At 30.1% G+C, this 19334-nt stretch overlaps 1 protein-coding gene across 4 annotated transcripts in view; it reads right to left on the bottom strand.

Annotated features, from left to right (window-relative positions):
- The window catches only part of LOC116777100 (amyloid beta A4 precursor protein-binding family B member 1-interacting protein), a 58303-nt gene that overhangs the window by 9607 nt on the left and 29362 nt on the right, over nucleotides 1-19334 (bottom strand). For 2 of the 4 annotated variants that reach the window (XM_032670454.2, XM_032670455.2), the window contains exon 1: nucleotides 91-682. In XM_032670454.2, coding sequence (XP_032526345.2) covers nucleotides 91-249 — 159 coding nt within the window. In that variant the 5' untranslated portion in view covers nucleotides 250-682. Of the gene's footprint in view, nucleotides 1-90; nucleotides 683-6770; nucleotides 6867-12106; nucleotides 12370-19334 lie in introns of those variants that run through there. The other 2 variants (XM_032670456.2, XM_032670457.2) reach the window with 2 other exon arrangements.

Genomic DNA, 19334 nt, shown 5'->3' with positions numbered 1-19334 from the left:
TAGTTGTTGAGTGATCTAATTGAGATTAAAATAAATTTCTATGTTTTATACCATACTTTCAATAAATTTTAATATTTCTTTAGAACATACCGTGTCAGTCATTTTTAAACTTTGTTCAAAAGATTTGTTTTCAATTGGTGAATTGTTAGCGCTTTTTGATTTGGTGGCCAGACGGAAACTTCTGTTGAGAGTGGAGAGGAAGCCTCCACGGTGCCACTTGGTCGGCTCGCTTAGTTGCACGTCCATCATTCCTCGCCCGCTTACATCTCACCAAAGTGACTCACCGAATAACCACGCACTCACTAGTAAAGTTAAGCAAAAGCCGGCTTTGCATAAAGTATATTAAAATCCACACATAATCATTCTTCTTAGCATACAATCACAATCAACGGAAGGAAGTCAATTTACAAGTTAGCGTTCGCAGCTTGGCAACGTAATCTTGAGTTTGTTATCCACGCGATTTATTTGATTCCAACTCCCCCAATGAAGTTGGAGTCTGCGCGTTTAGCTTTCCCGTAAATCGTAAAAACAGTCCTGATGACCTCGCCCATTCACAATATGTCTAAATATATAACTTCAAAACTTTTGTTCACATTATAATTTAAATATAACAGAACAAAGAGTACACGTTAGTATATTAACACACATGCGTCGAGCGCAGTCTCAAACACTACTAGAGTAAAGTTGCATTACAAAACGAGCGCTAAGCGGCGGGACGGGTTAGTAGAGGGGGGACGGTGCGGTAAGTATGAAGTGAGGGAAGTTGGCGACTCGTTGTCGGCGGGCTGCGGGCGAGCGTTTGCTACTGTGCCGCTGTCGAGCCAGTATGGGGAAACTGCGGAACTCGTTTTGGTGCACGTGTGAGTCGCGGCCCGCTACGTTTTTTGATTGATAAGAATGACAAGGCAGTGTGCGTGTGCCGCGGCCCTTCCCGGGATCTCTCGCCCCCGCGTTTGGCGCACCCAAATGACACTTAAACAATTTAGGGTGGAAATCGGGATTCGGAAGAAGCGATGAGTTACGCATTGCGTTTCAAAATGGCTAGTAATAATTACGCATTTTGAAATCATTTAAATAATTAAATAATATACATTTTTATAATTTCATGTTAAGAGCATAAAACATTTATCTTTGACTGCATATTAAAATTTTATAAGTTTTATTAAGATTTGGTACGTTATTATTTTTAACTCCTGTCAACCTAGTAAATATGTTATAAAGTAAATCATTAAGTAACTTCAGAGATATATGTATATATATATATATATTCATCTAGTTGGGATGGGCATTGTAATCGTACACCATGCTCTGATACGGATATGTGACATAGAAAGCATGTTAGTTTAATCGGATACTATAGGTAACCGGTGTGATCGAAGACATACAAAAAGGCCAGTCAACTAACCCATATTTGCACCACAAATACTATGCAAAAAAATGTTAAATATGGAAATTTATATATAAAGAAATAAATATTTTTAATGTACTTCATCTCAACCTTATCAACTTTATTATTTCGTCTGAGTTCCCATGTCTTAAAGTTTATTAATGATTAACCTTGAAACACTTATTTTTGTGCTAAACTGTTGCAAAACAAGTTTTTGAGCTCACTTAAAGCGCGTTCGAACTTTTCAGTGGTATTCTGAGTCAATGTCATTTACGTATACTTTTACGTAATCTTAATTACTTCATACTAATAATTCACTAGCATTCTTTAAAAGTATTGATGATTTAAACTTAATTTAATTAATTTTCTGTGGGTTTTATTAAGAACAGACGTATAAAGATTAATAACCTTTGGAAGGCTCTGAGTATATTTTTGATGTCGTATAAAATATTAAAGTTAAAGAGGAATTGAGGTAAGACTTAAAAATATTACTTATTTTAAGACCAGCTAAGTAATTATTAAAGGAAAAAATACATACTTATTTTACTTTCTCAACTTCCTCATATAAATATAAATAGTGATTACAAATTAAAATGTGCCCGTACCATTATTATCGGAAAAAAAATGTCTAAAATCAGCCTTTTAGACATTTTTTTCTTATTTTATATTCCCGTAAGTTTCTGTCATTTATTACGATATCACACTCATTACAATCTGAAAAACTTACCATCTAAAAAACCAACTTCTATTAATATATCACCTACAATAATGCATATTCCATACCTATCTATACACTTTAAGTCGAAAAGTAATGTAATAAAGTAAGTTCCATGGTTTAAATATTTTACTCAATGAAATTGCGGGTTTCCGATCTCAACCTCTTTTCCACGTTGGCGTTTGGACTCCTGTTACATAAGGTACCATGTCGGTCAAAAAAAATTGCTAAAGGTATTAAATGGTAATTAAAATTTTTAAATGAAGTTCTTAACAGTAAACTTTATGTAATTTAGTTGTTTTTGTATTTAATTTAATAGACTTGTTTTGAATTGAATTATTATTATCTGTAGTTATTTTTATAATCTTTAAAAACAAGCAGTTCCTGTCATCGTAATATTTTATATATTCATAATAAAAATAAAGTGTGATTATATTTATGCAAACTGGTTATCTTATATTCGAGAGTACTTCCGTTGTTATACTACGGGCTTCGAATAAGAAAATGAGCAAAAAATGGTAGACAGGTGGCTAGTGCATGCACCTGCCAGAGCTGACAGATGGTTCAGACCCAGGCCTATAAATTGACACTATTTAAATAATAGTAATTATCGTTTTACAATTTAGTACACTTAACACTGATTTATTATATTAATGAGGCATCATCATAACAGTACTTTTGATACAAATATTTTTCTTAAATGACTCGGGTGTATTATTTGTTCAATGGCTTTTTACATTTAAACAGTAAAAATCTGTCTATTATTTGCATCCATTTAAAATATATTATAAACAGGATTATTGCGCTTAATACTTATTTAAAACAAAGATATAAAGGCTACATTTAAGGGTTATTTCACGTCGAGTTCTGGCTGCGATGGAAACAAATCAATTCTGACGTGAAGGGTTATGTCACACATTATCAGTACGACTGCCAATTGGCCTTTTTACAATGGCCCCTTCGCGTACTCAAATTGCATTTAGTTAACAACTTAACGGTTTTAGGTAGTAACGTCACCGAAATTTTAGATATCCCTATCACACAATTTTTTTAACGTAACTTTTTCAATTTGTCAGTTTGTTCCTAATAGACGAATTGAAAAACCTTTGTTCAAATAGTTCAATAATAGTATAAAAACTTACATTAAATATTTTAAATGCGTTTGTATCGTTTGGTGAATACTATTTTTGATATTTTGAAAGCGTGCCAAAAAATTTTGAGTCCGTCAAAACATGTTTTTATAAAAATTGCGATTTCAACAAACAAAAAAAAAAACAAAGACTACGGTTTAAATCTTAAGAAGATCAGGTAAAACAACAAATATAGTCGGTAGTCATAAACGGGGACATTAAATGTGACTTCGGTAGGTACCACGAGATACTGTTATTGTTATAGAAACATCATGTCGAGTGTAGTTAAAATATATTTTATACAACTCGCGTAATTTCTTTAATATATTAATGAAGTATTAATCAGAAATTTGCTATTATTGAATAACTACGACATCAATTCCCAAGAATCGTTACAAGCAGAAACGACTGCCTAAGCGTAACTTTCTAAGCATGCTTTGAAAAGATTTAGTTAAGATTAATATCACTTGCAGATGTTTAACAAAAGCGGCGAGTCACGAAACAAGCCAATCGCGCTCACAATTACACTGTTTACGCCTTAATGCGTTCCGCACGTGGTATCTTTGGGTCCCTTTATTTAATAATAATCCTATTGTACGCATTTTTATATAAAATACATAATGATCCTGATTAATGATGATGATTTGAAAAAAATCATATTAAATTTTACTATACACGTATATAAAACAAAAATTAATGGAAAAGTTTAGGAAATAAAAACTTAAATAACTCAATATATTTTTATTTTTTAACTGGGTCAAACTCTTGAAGAAAACAATTCCACTCTGAAATTTTAAAAGTTTCCTCAGCTAAGCCTGCATTATCAATCTGGAATCTCGTTTTCAACATTATTTAAATGTAAGGAATTATTTTCATATTTTTTAATAACCCAATCTCGAGCATAAACCTTAACAATTGTTGCTATTATACGCAACTTGCTTTGCTATTATTAATAAAAAAATATATATTTCCACTTCATATTTGCTATTCATCATCTTTGATATGGAATATATTTAACAAATTCTGTTTTATATTTGGTTATTGATAAGTCTGTATTAGCAAACATCCGGGACATTTATATTAAATCATAATTCTTTACTTCCTTGTCAGTGATAACGAACGTTTTTAGTTAGTCGGAGTTTTCGTAATTTATTTTAAATTGTCCTTTATTTGCGTTTGTAGCAGTTAACATAAATATCGTGCTGTTGTTGCAGTAGAGTCTAGACAATACTCAAAATGTAGAGATTCATATGTAACTTATAATTTGATAAATATAAAAAATTTATCTAATCATTTTTAGCTTACACCCGCAAATATAGATATGCTCTTAATGCAACGTTCATGTCTATCCAATAGCACCTAAAACAATTATAGAATTATAAGAAGGCCTAAAATTCTGAACACTATTCTGAAAGGCATAGTTATATAATTAGCATAGTTACAGAAAATGTAATACATTCCCCACGGTAACTGAATAAAACAAGAAACGAATATTGTTTATTTAATTTAAATAATGATTCATTTAATTATTTTTTTTCGATATAATTCCGCTGCCGTCAGTTTAAAATTATCATAAAAATATTCACACTGATATATGTAAATGTACACAATAAGTTATTTTTCTGGTATCCTTAGATTTACGTTGCTGTTGTCTGTTTTTATTGTTGAACTAAAATGGCTGTGGCTGCCTAGCCTCTATGGAGGTAAAAAGTAGGTCATTGTTATGTTATTTGTAATTGTATTTGCGAATTAGATATTAACCTAATTAAAAAGGTTTTATTATAAAGCCGTGGGGAATGAAATGGTATTGCCACGTGACAAATTTTAAAGTTTTCATATGAATAGAATATACAATTGTATTTACCCTTAAATTAATTAATGGACATATAAAAAAAAGTATGATTATAAATTATGAGATCAAAAGTAAGAAAACTTTCAAAAAACCTTTTATTGGGAAGCACCTATTATATTTACATGTGTAATGTAAAATTAAACAGAATTAGCAGTCAATCATAATATTTGTCCATTCCATATATATATCGATAAATTGAAAAAATCTTACTTTGATATCTAACTAATATATGAGAATAAATAAAAGTGTAAAACTCGGGATTTTATTTTTATTTTTAATATAATTTAATATAGTTAAAGATGCTAGGAATAAGAATAATTTTCAATTTTATTTATCGCAATTGGGTTACGGATTATGAAAAACTTCAGCTATCAGCATTTAAAAATAATGTTTAGATAATATTTAAATATAATGGGCGCTAAACACTAAGTGTTGATAGGCGGAAATATTTCATCACACTGTTATTGTGACATGCTAAAAACCACCACCCTTCCTTTTTTGGTTTAACGACGTCTGGTAAAAATAACAAAGAAGGTTTGTTATTCACTCCGAATATTAACGAAACAGGATGGACCGGAATCGGATTAGCATATAATCCATGACTACGCTTAGTCTAAGGCGTAACAAAATCTGCATCTTCTTTGTACATGGAGATGCACGCCCAAAGCAAACTTTATTGGTTTCAGTTCCAAAGTTTATCCGTCTATAAAGTATTTTTTGGTACGAATTATTTAAATATTTACAATTTTCTATCTGGAATAAATTTTCTATTATAGTTTAAAGCGTTCTAAGCGTTCTTTTACATTAAATATTTTATATGAATTTTTAGAAACCAACTTAAAACTAAATAAAAAATAGATTGTCCATTATCTAATGTTATTCGAAATTACTTTGTATTTCGCATAAACAAATACAATAAGTCAGAATATAGGGACACTTTTATGTATGGTGTGAAATAAATTGTACGTGCATTCATATTACTTAACAATAACGTAAGCAATAATAATAGCTAAGAATATTGTAGATTCCATGGGCGTTCATTCTCTCATTTAGATGAATATCCTTTGTCTTCGGCTTAATGTGCTGCCTTGATCATCGAAGTTCATGAGATTCACAAAGAGGTTGCTACGGAACGGGAATTGTTTTTGTTAAATATCATTAAACCTAAATTGTTTTAATCGCTTTTGTGTTTATTTCGAGTTGTTACAATATATTTTAATCTCTCCATTACGGTTGAAGTATTTCGATAATAGTGACTGGCACGAAAAAAGGAAGCAGGCTTGGATTCATAAATATATTGCCAAGCAAACCGTTTGTGGAGCCTTTTTTATAATGCCAAGATGCATTCGGCTAGTGAGACATATGCTCGCGCACCTGTCGCGACGGCTGCGTCCGAACAGACACACGTGCACTCATCAATCTTTGCGATACATAACATTTGTTTTATTAATTGCTATATATTTACGATTCACGGTTTTTCTACGATGCTTTAACAGAATGCTTTTTTTTGAGGTCGTGTTTACCTCGATATAATAACTTAATTTTAATCTGATGCTATTTGAAGACATTATTTCTGAAATCTTTTATTCTTCGTTTATCCGTTATTTATTAAGACAAGCCTTAGTTTATATTACTTTATGTGTAAATGATATTAATTTGTATGTTACATTGTGTTTTAATACATACCGCAGTAAGCACAGTTAATTCTCCGAGCCACTCGTTCAGAAGTGCTTCGGGGTCGTCAGCGCCGGCCCCAGCGCCAGTTTCTTCCACCAGCGCCATCTGTGAGCCAAAAATAGAACAATGTAAGTTCAAAGACTGTTATAAATATAAGAGAACACGCATTAACTATGAAAAGTATAAGTCATTAAAATTAGGTACTTAATTTTTCCTTATTGATTCAATTATTTTTTTGTGCATTAAATAATAATGGATTGGCAAATCATTGTTTGAAAAAAAAAGCTAATGAAATGGTCATACTATTTGTGACGCCGACATTATATAACACGTGCGGACATACGGAACGGTTCAAATTATATGTTATTTTTAGTCTACAGTACTACCATAATGGTTTGTGGGTTCATTGAAAAAAAAAGACGGCTTGAATCCTCGTGCCAAAAAAAGTTGCAGCTGGCTTTTCTGTCAATAGAAAGAATTAAAACGGAGCGATAATGCGTGCTTCTACTTAAGATTTAAGTATAAATTCAAATATCTCGCATCAGCTTGTGTATTTTTGAACGGTTTTTTTTATATTCGTATTGCTCAATCGAATATAAATTTTATCAGCTATGTTAACGTTGTCGTGAATATTTAAATAATTTTAAATTAATTAAAATGTTAGTAACACAAGTGATGTAAGTTTGCATGCAAAATACACCTGACAAAACAAACATGGGATGAACCATGTATGACGTATGTAACTTAAACATAAGCATACGAAATAATTCTAATTGAATATTTGGATACAGCTAAAACGTATTTCAATATACAGGTACTAGGTAGGTTCCTTAGAAGCAAATTTATAGAGATTGTGGAAATTTTAAAAATGTAGAAAGCTATTATAGTAATCATTACAATGCGTTTTTAAAGGGAAAAACTTGTATAAAATTAAAATATTCCTATCTATTACATATATTTATATCATATCACTATTTGATGAGGTCAATGTTAACATTAATAGGAATATTTTACTATGCTTTCACTTTCATATGTTACTACAACCATGAGAATACTTGCATGGTACAATTATAAGTTGGGAAAATGCAATTGAAACAGGCGAGGTTGTTAAATATGTAGCTGGCTCTTGACCGCATTTAACAGAGATAGAGACAGTATAAAACAATTACTCTTACACGTTTTCGTGGATAAAACCGTAATAAAAATAGGAGGATTTGTTATAAAACTTATTATTTTAGTGTACTGAAGAAATATACGTATCATAACATTTCATAAAGCAAATAAAAACAGTGGTAAAGGTTTAAAAAAATTATAAATAAAATTTAATTCCTAAGCCGTTTCCAAATTTTCGTTAGATGCGTATTGAGACCTGAACGAAATGTTATTGTCAAAGCAGCTTTAAATGTGACATTCCATTGCCGTTAAGCGGTGGCAATAAAACACTTTATCCGGCACAGACGAGTTATTAAGAGACTTTAACACTTTATGTGTTGTATGTAGTTTTTGATTATTATTATCATAATTTAACAAGTAAATTTTATTATTTAGCTCTTCATATTACATTATAAGTGTCTTAGATTCATACAAGAGAAGATCATTATATATTGTATGGTTTTTACGGTGAAGTAACAGTGTAACTATTTTAGTCTTGCTGTTGAATAGTTAATATGATATATCCCTATTTTTTTATGTGCAATTGTGGTTATCACCACAACAACCGAAGCTGTTACAAAAAGAAGAATATTTCCAGTTAACGTCGCAATTATTGTTAAATAACACCAGAGAATTGCGTTCAACAAGCAATTGAACAAAAACATAATCTCAATTGTTGAACAATACCTATTTCTCCGAAATTTAATAAAAAATATAATTAAAAAAAAAACGTTACTTTTATGTAGAGAACATGTTGAAAACTACAAATAAAAAATAGATTGTGACCAACGTTTCCGTAACAAAAGCTTTGCATGTAGAAGTTAGAATGTCATGACGAGCACGTTTTTGCAGTAAAGACTTAAATAATGTATAGTACATAACACTGAAACGCTAAATAGATTTTATACAATTGATATGGGAAACTATTGGCGAAGACTACTCGCTACATTGAATAGTATGCGGGCTCTCGACGTATAATATTGTGGCCACCGACTCCGGATCAATCCGCTTTCTGTTGGAATCAAATGAATTAGATTTTCTTTGTATCCATTAGTTTTCTAGGACTTCATATTCACTTTTTTATTTCTAAATTCTAAACAGCTAGTAATTGTTTTAATTTTGAGTCGAACACTATTTATTTCTTCCTATTTGTTGTTCGTTGGTAATGAATGTCATTTATCTAATAAGATTTTTTCATACATATTTTTTAAATATCATTGAAGCTATTAATTTTTTCTAAGTTAATTTGAGGTCTTGGTTTGTTTTGTTACGCAATAAACTGAATATAATCAATGACTACAAACTACTTCGTTTAATTAAAAAAGATACTGATGCGGGCGAGTTACTATTGTGAGATAACATTCTGGAATAGCGAGTACCTACCAAATTATTTATGGCTAAATTCTTATTTTATAATTATTTTTTATTACACGTACTCTAAGAGCAAAAGTTATTTACCCTTTTTATTGTATATACGCGAAATGTAAAACGCATATTAATATTAAAGTTTTAAACATAGTTATAATGACAAGTTTTCATTTACACAACAAAAATATCATTATGAAGGCAAAATAAGTAAGACGGGGATTAAAATTAATCTCGTTTTATATGGCTTTTCGAAATGTTGCAATTTTGACGAAAATAATTAATCCACAGTGCTTTCATTTCTATTGAAACGAAATATCCTTGACCAATGTTAATGAATATGATAATTAATTGTAATAACATTTTCTCGATATGCTGACTCGACTTGATTTGGAGAACGCTTGAAGACTAAACTGACGATTTAATGTTAAAAAAGTTAATTATGTATTAAATAAAGAAACAATCACATTGAATCGGTGTTATTAGATCAGTGAGAATTAATGTTCGGTGCCTTGCTAATGTGGTTGTTGAACATTCGTTTTCAAATTTAGCAATCTTTTAAACATTATAAACGGACAGATGAATCTATTTAGTTTTGTAACATTATTGATTTGTATTAAAGCAAAATAATGTTTTGATGAAATTTTAAATAAATTTGGAGGCTAATTGTTTGGTGTTAGCTACATATGAATTGTTAAAAAAACAACCAATTTGTATAGGACAATGAGCTTTAAATAGTAAACCTAATTTTAATGTTATCAAAACATTTGTGTTTAACACTCTTATAAGATTAATTTTAAAACTATAAATCTGTACTTGTGTTCTATATTTAAACCATCACATTATTTTTTTTCTCTACAAAGTCATCTTCAGTCACATTTTATAATTCCGTATTTTGCAGATTAAAACCTTGTTAATCGGATTACTTAGCGTATTTCATTACTCTGCCTTTTACCAATGGTTTCGCAAAAATAGTTTATTTAAGTATGTACTAGCGAGTATTTAAGACTTTAAATTTTGTATATATATACACGGCTGTCTGAGATAGCGCTTCTTATACGTTCATCGTCTCATATTGGTGTTCACAGTATTTGTACTCGGTTTATCATCGAAGGGATATGGAATAAATTTGAATATATTTCAGAGTTTATTATCAGCTGCGGACTGAGGAACGCGCTTAGGTCACAAAATTTGAGCTTCCTTTAACAAGCAAATGTTTCGTGTATTATAGAAATCCACTCAAAAATATATTTCCGTTACTTAAAATTAATCTGACATAACAAGGCAGCATTGAGATTTATTGTTGTGTATATTTTAACAAGGAGATCTAGAATTAGTTCGTGATTTGGGTTACCTGTTTTATCTCTCGTCTAGATTTCAAACACTGCAGAAGATTTACGTTATAAAAAAAATTTAAAACAGCTCTGATATAAAGGAATATTTACATCATGAAAATAAATATATGTAGCAGGATGTACAAACAAGTGGTAGAACATAATTCCTTTGATAACAACTTTAGTTAGTAATCAGCCGGCAATTCCAATGGCATATGTTTTATTTATGATATAAATGCATACCTACATCTTCAATGAATTTTATTTTTTATTTCATCATAACGATTATAGATTTTATTGAATCAGACCATAGTGAGAAACATTTAAGAAAATCTTAAAGGAATGTTTCAAAGCAATCTAGCTTCCACTTTCTTAAGGTTAATTAGGAAACAATATTAGTTTTTTTGCCTACATAATTTACTGTGCAGCAAATCATCTGAATACCTATTTTTTTTATCATTTTAATGTGTAAGCAACATTCGTCAGCTTACTATACAGGTAATCTTATAGTATGACACATCCGACCGACAAACGTTTCAAGGAACGACTAACAATAAGATACATATAATTTCATCTAAGAAATGTATTACATGACATAAATACATTCAAATGAGAAGCTAAATATACAATAGAATCACTGCTTTGAAGCGCCACGTAATAAATTACGACTATTTCAATAAGATTTAAACAATTGAAAAAATCTCGATGAGACCAAGTTCGTCATTTCATGGAATAAAATATATTTAAATGTACATTGAAATTAAACATTAAAAGAAAAAAAATCCAACTTCGTAAACAAATTTTTCAGTAATAGAATGTAGAAAATTCAATGTTAATTTGCTATGAATAAAGTGAAATAACTCTAAAAAGTATTCGAAAATGAATATATATTTTTTTAATATTTGTTGCATTTTCAGGATGGTTGAGATTCTAACTTAGAAAAAGCGTTTTATTATTTTATACTTTAAAAATAATATGTTACTAATGTTTTTTGTATTTAACATTTTTAAGTTGGGTTCAAGATGTATATACAGAAATCATTTTCTCATGTAGATACATAAAATGCGTGATGAAACTAGACTTTACATGTCTGTTGTCATAAAAACGAATGTTTTTATTATTGCTAACATCAAAATATATATCAACCAGTTTCTCTTAGAATAATGCTGTCATCGTCGTTAGATTGACTCATCGACAAATTATGAATAATCTTAAAACGACATGCGGAAGCTACGAGTATGTATAATTAAATAGATTTCAAAATAATTGACTATTTTAATAAAAATATGATTATTTTTTTATTCAAACTTTAATTCTGCTGCTGCATATTCCAACATTATATATTTAATGAACTAAATGAATATATATATAAAAAGTAAAGACATCGACAGAAGAACTTATAAAAATATTGTAATTGTAGTCATTTAAATATTAATAAGTTTATTATTTTTAAATGTTTTTCACGATGAATAATTTCACATATTAAAATCTTACCGAGAAAATTGCAAGTTCAGTTCCTATTTATCAAAAAGTTGTCATTCACATAATAGAATCACCAACAAAGCGTTTAACACCATAATTCTGCAGCTATCAACATTTTAACGCGACAATGCCAGCCACTTCACATCCCACGACACTATATGCATTGAGGATTGTACGGCAGCAAGTATATAAATTTAAATTACAAGTCCTTGCTTCATCAATCACTGCATGCAATACCAAGTGCACGGAACGTTAGCGAGCGACTGCGATGCGACTATGAATGACGGATGAACGCTATTCGCCGGTTAACTCGCGACTGATACGCGAGATAGTTGTTAATTGTGGGTGCCTAGTCTGAATGGTTATATACGTACCGAAAGAGGTTTAGTTTTTAAAAAAATATATATTTTTTTATTTTTTCTATTGCCAGCAATTACTTTATTCAACTTTGTTTTCTGATTTCCATTCGAATAAGTATCCAATGAATTTCAAATCGAGATACAGTTAAATTCAAAATACGATTTCAATTATAGTGCGTAAATATAGTCTATAGAAACGTGACTATTTTATATAACACGGTTTTTATAAGCTTATAAATATCGTTAATCGCGCGTGTAAGCGTAAATAAGCGTGTTTATAATAAGACAGCGCAAATATTCTGATAATCAGGTTAACGCCACAGCGGATATCAGGAACAACACCGGTTGGGGATTACGTCTGGTTTGCGTGGCTACCAATGAGGATAAGCCTAGTTTATTTAATGTTTTAAAAATTTTCATAATGTCCTTATACTTTACAATTTAATCTCCCCATTTATAATAAATGTTTCTGCGCATAAAATCTCTAGTAAGTGTTACAAACTCTAAAGCAAATGTTGTATGAATATTGCATGCCAATTATTCTATTCATGTATCACGCAATTAGAGTGGAGGTTTCACGTTACATCTCTGCATTGAATTGCACAATATTGATTAACTATTAATGTCTAGTTGGGGATTCTCTCTAGGTGTGGAAGCAACTTGGAAATAGACAATAGATATTGATGAACGCAATCAGTGCTATTATCTGTGGTGTTTCCGTCTAACGTAGCGCAGTTCTAGAGTACCTGACTTAGGATAAGGGTCCGCCGGAGACGTCTTGTGTAGTGTCATAAACATGTAACTTAAGAAAAGAAAATTATTAATACATTTCTTTACAATTGTACTGTAAAATTATTTTTGCTGCTCATCGTCTGAATGGAAAAAATCTGTAAATTGAGCTTAAGTGTACGGATTATTTATAAATAGCAAAGTATGACATGATAATAGTGATTTATTCAAATGATACCACATTCATTGCATAGTATAATATAAATTTTAACGAGTAGCTTATGAGAACTGTTTTGGTAGAAATAGAAGAGCTTTTATATACAAAATCAGCTAATTTAACTCGAAAATGATATGTTTAGAGTATTATACAAAACCAATACTTGGTTAGCACTAAAATTTTACCGTTTAATTAGAGAAATAAATTAATCTAATATAGCAGAAATTTTTACGTTTTTAACTTATGTGTCTACTTTAATGTTTTTTTAACATTGCATCACATAATGTAAGGATCACTGGGAAACAGCTTTAAATTAAAAGTTATATCCGGTAACGAATTCGTATTAAAGTATTTTCCTAACATGCACTAGTAAAGTTTACTGAACGACATCAAATTATTTGTTTTACAGCCAGGGCTCCTAAAAGTTGTTACTGTACCTAGCCTTAATAAAGTAGAAAGACCAGTTATTTTTATTTTAGTTGATTTGATGATATGAAAATTTTCGTGTATGTATTTTATTGATACCCTCAGATATTCAAATTTAATTCTAAGCCGAGAATTTAAATAAAGCATGATAAATACGAATATATTACATTTTGCTTGATCTTAACAACGAACGTATGTAATTAAATTCCAATTATTGTACCGAGGTTTCAATTATCAACAGAGGTTCTAATCATTTAAACAAACATTATCCATTAATATCAATTATGTAGAATGAACTTCATGAGAATAAAAATGCTATTTGCGTATTAAAACATCAATATAGTCAAAATTAGTAATTCCATCCGAGTCTATGGAAAAAAACATTTAAAACTCTAAATGATTAAAAGTTCGTCTTAAATTCAATTAAGTGAGTACAATACAATTTATGTTTACAGTATGTATTAGGAAATTCAATTAATATTTGGAAGTAAATCCGTTAATCCGGGCGATATAAATGGTAAACCTGTCGCTAGTATAACGTCCAGATGAAATTGCAATACCAATATGAAGTTATTTTCGTGTAGATTCATTATTACCGACGGAAGTTTTGAGCTCGTAAGCTTCATTCCTTTTATTGTGAATTTCAATCTATTATACTATACATATGTCAATGTCAATGGTGTTTTATTTAAATTGGTTGTTACGGAGACGGATGCTAGGAACTAAACTTTGAAACTTTCACTTTTGTATGTGTTATTTCAGAGATTATGTAAGTAGTAATTATAGTTAGCCTTGCGGCAATAAACTGTAATGAGCTGGAGTGTTTAAAGCTCAAATATACGTATTATTTTTTAAGTTTCATTAGTCCCCGTCATTATGGGAACTCATCTTATAAATTTATATTATTAGGTATGTTAGTATAGGAAATATACGAAACAACAGTACTATTATATTCTTGTGTCTAATAATTTCGCTAATTTGGTTTTACTTAAGTAATTTAGTTCTATAAGTTATTACCTTAACTCAATATGTAGGTTTATATGAAGAGGCTACACGTATTACAGGTGCAATGTCATCGACATCACTCAATACAGTGATTTCAGTTCATCCTCTCTTTTCCTATTTACATGAACATGTTTCTATTTCAAGCGATGAGGTGTATTAATAAAATATTAGTTATTATAACGCCCATCAAACATATTTTTGTTTGTAGTAGATATTTATTATATGTACCTAATTGTTATTTATTTATAGGTACAAGAAAACGCTCACATAATTAAAATATTCATGTAATTTTTTAAAGAAATATTGGCGTTTTAAGAATATATTTTGTCATTTGATTAAGCATTCTCTTAACCAGATCATTTAATTGCAAAAGCTGACACTGACACCACAGACAATCGAGTTATATACTGATTTGGGAAACCAAAGTCTTTTGAGAACTGTTACGAATGTAATTTATTTATAAACTATGAATAGAATTAAAAAAAAAACAGCAAGGGTCTGCCATAAAAAAGGAATTTAGTCGGAGAAAACCCTCAGGTGCAAAACCTTTCTCTAAAAATAAATACAAAATTAGTACACCTTTTATGAAATGGTAAGGGGAAACAATATATTTTCAGACACGTATTAGCCTCCTGTAACAATATCAAAACGTTTTAAAGGTCCCGCATAAATATGCAATTTACAATGAAAAATGATTCCAGAAAAGTGTATCACATGTCACAATGCATAGCTATAATAACTGTTTTAGAGAAAACCGTCCGTAAATATTTACCTTATAAAAATTCAATCTGGCGAACCGTTATCTTTAATTTATAAAAGCTTTATCAAGTTATTAATTTATGCAGTGTATCCGGCATTGTTTTTTTAATGATGTAAATGGCTTGCATAACCAAGGTATGTTTCTTAGACACTTCGACACGATAAACATTTAGTTGGATTTTTTTAGCTTATATTATAAATATAATAACATTATTTAATACCTTTCGCAATAAAAAATAGCTCTTGAGCTGTATAGAGAGAGCTGTACAGCGTGTTTTGACAAACCAGAATCACTTATATTCTATGTCATAGGGAGCTATTCTAATATCAAACGACATTATAAAGCACTATACAATGACGTGAATTCCATTAATTTGAAATCTTTTCATGAATATACTATTTGCGTTTTATGCATTAAACAATATCAAAATCGATAATTGAATAAGTTGTATACTCATACCATTTCATTCTTAGCTTAAAAAAAATAATTTTAACAACTTGATAATGAATTTGCTTAAATTATATTAACATAAGTAAAATCACTCAGAGAAACTTCTATGTGTTTTTTTGACTTATTTTATTTACTGCAAAAATTAATAAGCATTCCTTTATAAAAGTTTTAAAAGCTAGATCATCGTTATATTTTCCGACATTGGATAGGATGTCAAAGGCATTATTATCTTTCTTTGTGAACACGGATATATCAAAGAAATTGAACATTTATTGCATATCGTTTTACAACGTGACAACAAACATCGTCTGGATTTGAAAATACTAAATAAATGCACGAACCGTTCCATGTTTTATGTGTTTTGTAAACTGTATGTTTCACATTTCAAATTGATTATTTTGAATATTTGACTATGTCATATCCATATATGTACACTTAGTTTACTTGTAAAATATTTGTCACGCAAATACATAAGAGAGCCACGTGACGTGTTTGCACGCAGCGGCGTCACGCGGCGGAGGCAGCGATGCGTGTCGTCGCATATTTTAATGCCGCCAAAGCCTCTATGATGCGTGTATGAAATAAAACCAGAACAATTCTAAGAAGATTTTTATTTCTTGTATTTTATTCCCACGTGTGTGATATACTTATAAAAATATTTAGGGCAATGTTTATGCAGGTATGTAAAATCTGAACGATTTAAGCGTATCACGTATACGTTACTAATTAACCAAAGTAAGTATGTTTCAATACTCGGTAACAAGACGATATGTATTCAGTACAAATCTGTCTTCCTCAGGTGTATACACATTGCATAATACTCCAGATTGAACCAGGCATGCGGTTGAGCATTCATTGCAGCGTCTCTGACTACGTAATAATTATTCCCCACTTAATTTTCAGCATAAAGAGAAACCTTTGTTTGGTTTCTTCACATATACCGGATATCTTAAAGATAATTTTGTGATGTAAAATTAATTAATATATTACATTACGAAATTATTGCATTTTAAATCTATTATGTATACATATAAAATACATTATATAATTAAATTAAATTAAGACAAACTTTTTTAAATTCAATTTTTCCATCTTAACGCTGTGTTAGGGTAAATTGAGAGTATCCTCTATTATAAACACCAGAAAAAATAAATTTAGTTATAAATTTTGACGGAATTATTTAAGAGTCAAAATTTTTAAAGAGAAACAATTGAATTCGAAATTTTGAAGGATTAAATTTATAATCGCAATATAATAAGGACCTTGCCTATTGTTCTTTGAATATTGTGCAAATATATGTTGTTTGGAGGTTGAGTTAAATAGGTCCGAAGCTAATAAATTTTGGATTAGCTTCGGACTTAACCTATTGATCTTATACATTTTTTTTGTTAAATTTCTAAACTAATTAATGTTTCTAAAATTTTAGTTTAGTATTACGTATAGATAATTCTTTTAATAAAAAATATAAATAATTTCAGTAAGACAATATTTACTTCAAAGGAGCAAAGAAATTCACTCATTAAAAATGAAACATAATTGGCGAAATTAATTGTTTGACTTTCTTACTGTCTTTGGAAATTGATTGTAATGAATAAAATAGATATGGCTGCTTTAATACTCGGTCACCTAAAACCTAATCATTCTTAGGTAAATTGGCTACTTATATTATATAACATAATATTTTGCATACATAAATGATTTAATTTATTTAGGGTTATATATGTTTGTGTTGACAGTATAAATCTTAAGTTATGCTCGGCACAATAACAAATATTAGTTTATCGCTTGACTCCTCTGACTTTTGATGAGTCGCTAACAAAGCAAGTTAGGAACTCCTATCCAAAAACTAACTTAGGAAGTGGCAATTCAGAATATATTGAGAATGCTAATTGTCTAGTTAGTCTATCAAAATGGTTTGAACTTAACCCATTTGGAGTCTCTTTGATTTTAAAGTAGGAGTTATGAATACGATCATGAATAAAATGTTATGGTTGACTGTTTATTTGCCGGGCCCGCATAACGTTTCTTTGTACATTTCCGCAATCATGAGGCCAACCTGTTCGTGATTTGGGAAACACCTATTTTCCCAATCGCAAGGCTTATTTTGGTACAATGGAAGATCTGTTTCTTTCATTTAATAAATGTAACTTTATTTAAAAATACTAAGTTATTTGGATTATCCACACGTTCTCTGCATATATCAATCTCCATATGAAATAAATGAAAAGAGGAAACGTCTTTATAAATAAATAATATTGAACATTTGTAATTTAAAACCTACGAGTAATAACCTCATTGTCATGAATTCTTGTATAAAACAACATTATACGCATGAACAATTCTTTAAATATTATGATCCCATAGCTCTCCCTTAAGTCCTCCCGTAGTGTATCGTATTGCAGGCGACACTCTCTGAGCAAGAAGAAAATTAAAGATACATTGTCAACTACTGACGATGATCATTATATTATATAACAGAAAGGACTTCATAATTGGTGATATTTTGAATAAAAAACCTCATGAGATAAAGTATGATTACCATTTATTACTAATTGGAATTAATTAATTTAAATCTCTTTAATTTTTAAATATATTTGTTTGACAGTCAGACAGTACGAAAAGGCAAAAAAGGCTGCCACCATTGTTGACCACGGAACCCTAGAAATGAAAAGCAGAGAGCGTTATCGTGGTATTTTATTCGTTCGGTGACGGGTATGGGGCGGTTGTGGGGCTGTGGGGGTGTAGGGTAGTCGGGGGTAGGGAGGGGTAGTCAGGGCAGGGAGGGAGGGTATTGATCGGCACGCCTGCACTACCTGACGGTGCAGCTTCTATCCGAAATTCGAATATTGGAACCTTTGTGCTTTCCAGTACCGCCACAACGTGTTACGATAGTATCGTAGTTTCAACAAGACATTTCCAATTCATTATTTCATAACTACATTTTTTGATAATAAAAAAAATATATATGTTTATTTTTCAAATAATATGTTTAAACAGAAATTTACTTTACATAGGTGTTATGTTTGAAGAAGTGGTAAATTGCTTTTTGAAGGTCTATTATTAAGTTTAATGTATTAAAAAAATCGGTGCCATAAACTACTGCAAGATGGCGCTGCTTGTGGCGAATAAAAAATATATATTTTTGACATAACGACTAAATCTCAAATGAAAAATGTTTACTTCATTTCTGTGTAAAAGAGCTTTGTAACATGCAAAGCAGCAATTTGTTCGACTCTCTTTCCGAGTTCATTGAATGGATATACTTACTGACTTGTGATTATTAAAAGGGACTAG

This window comes from Danaus plexippus, chromosome Z, assembly GCF_018135715.1.
Source record: "Danaus plexippus chromosome Z, MEX_DaPlex, whole genome shotgun sequence".
In the NCBI taxonomy this organism is placed as follows: domain Eukaryota; kingdom Metazoa; phylum Arthropoda; class Insecta; order Lepidoptera; family Nymphalidae; genus Danaus; species Danaus plexippus.
This window is presented reverse-complemented; position numbering and strand designations above follow the sequence as displayed.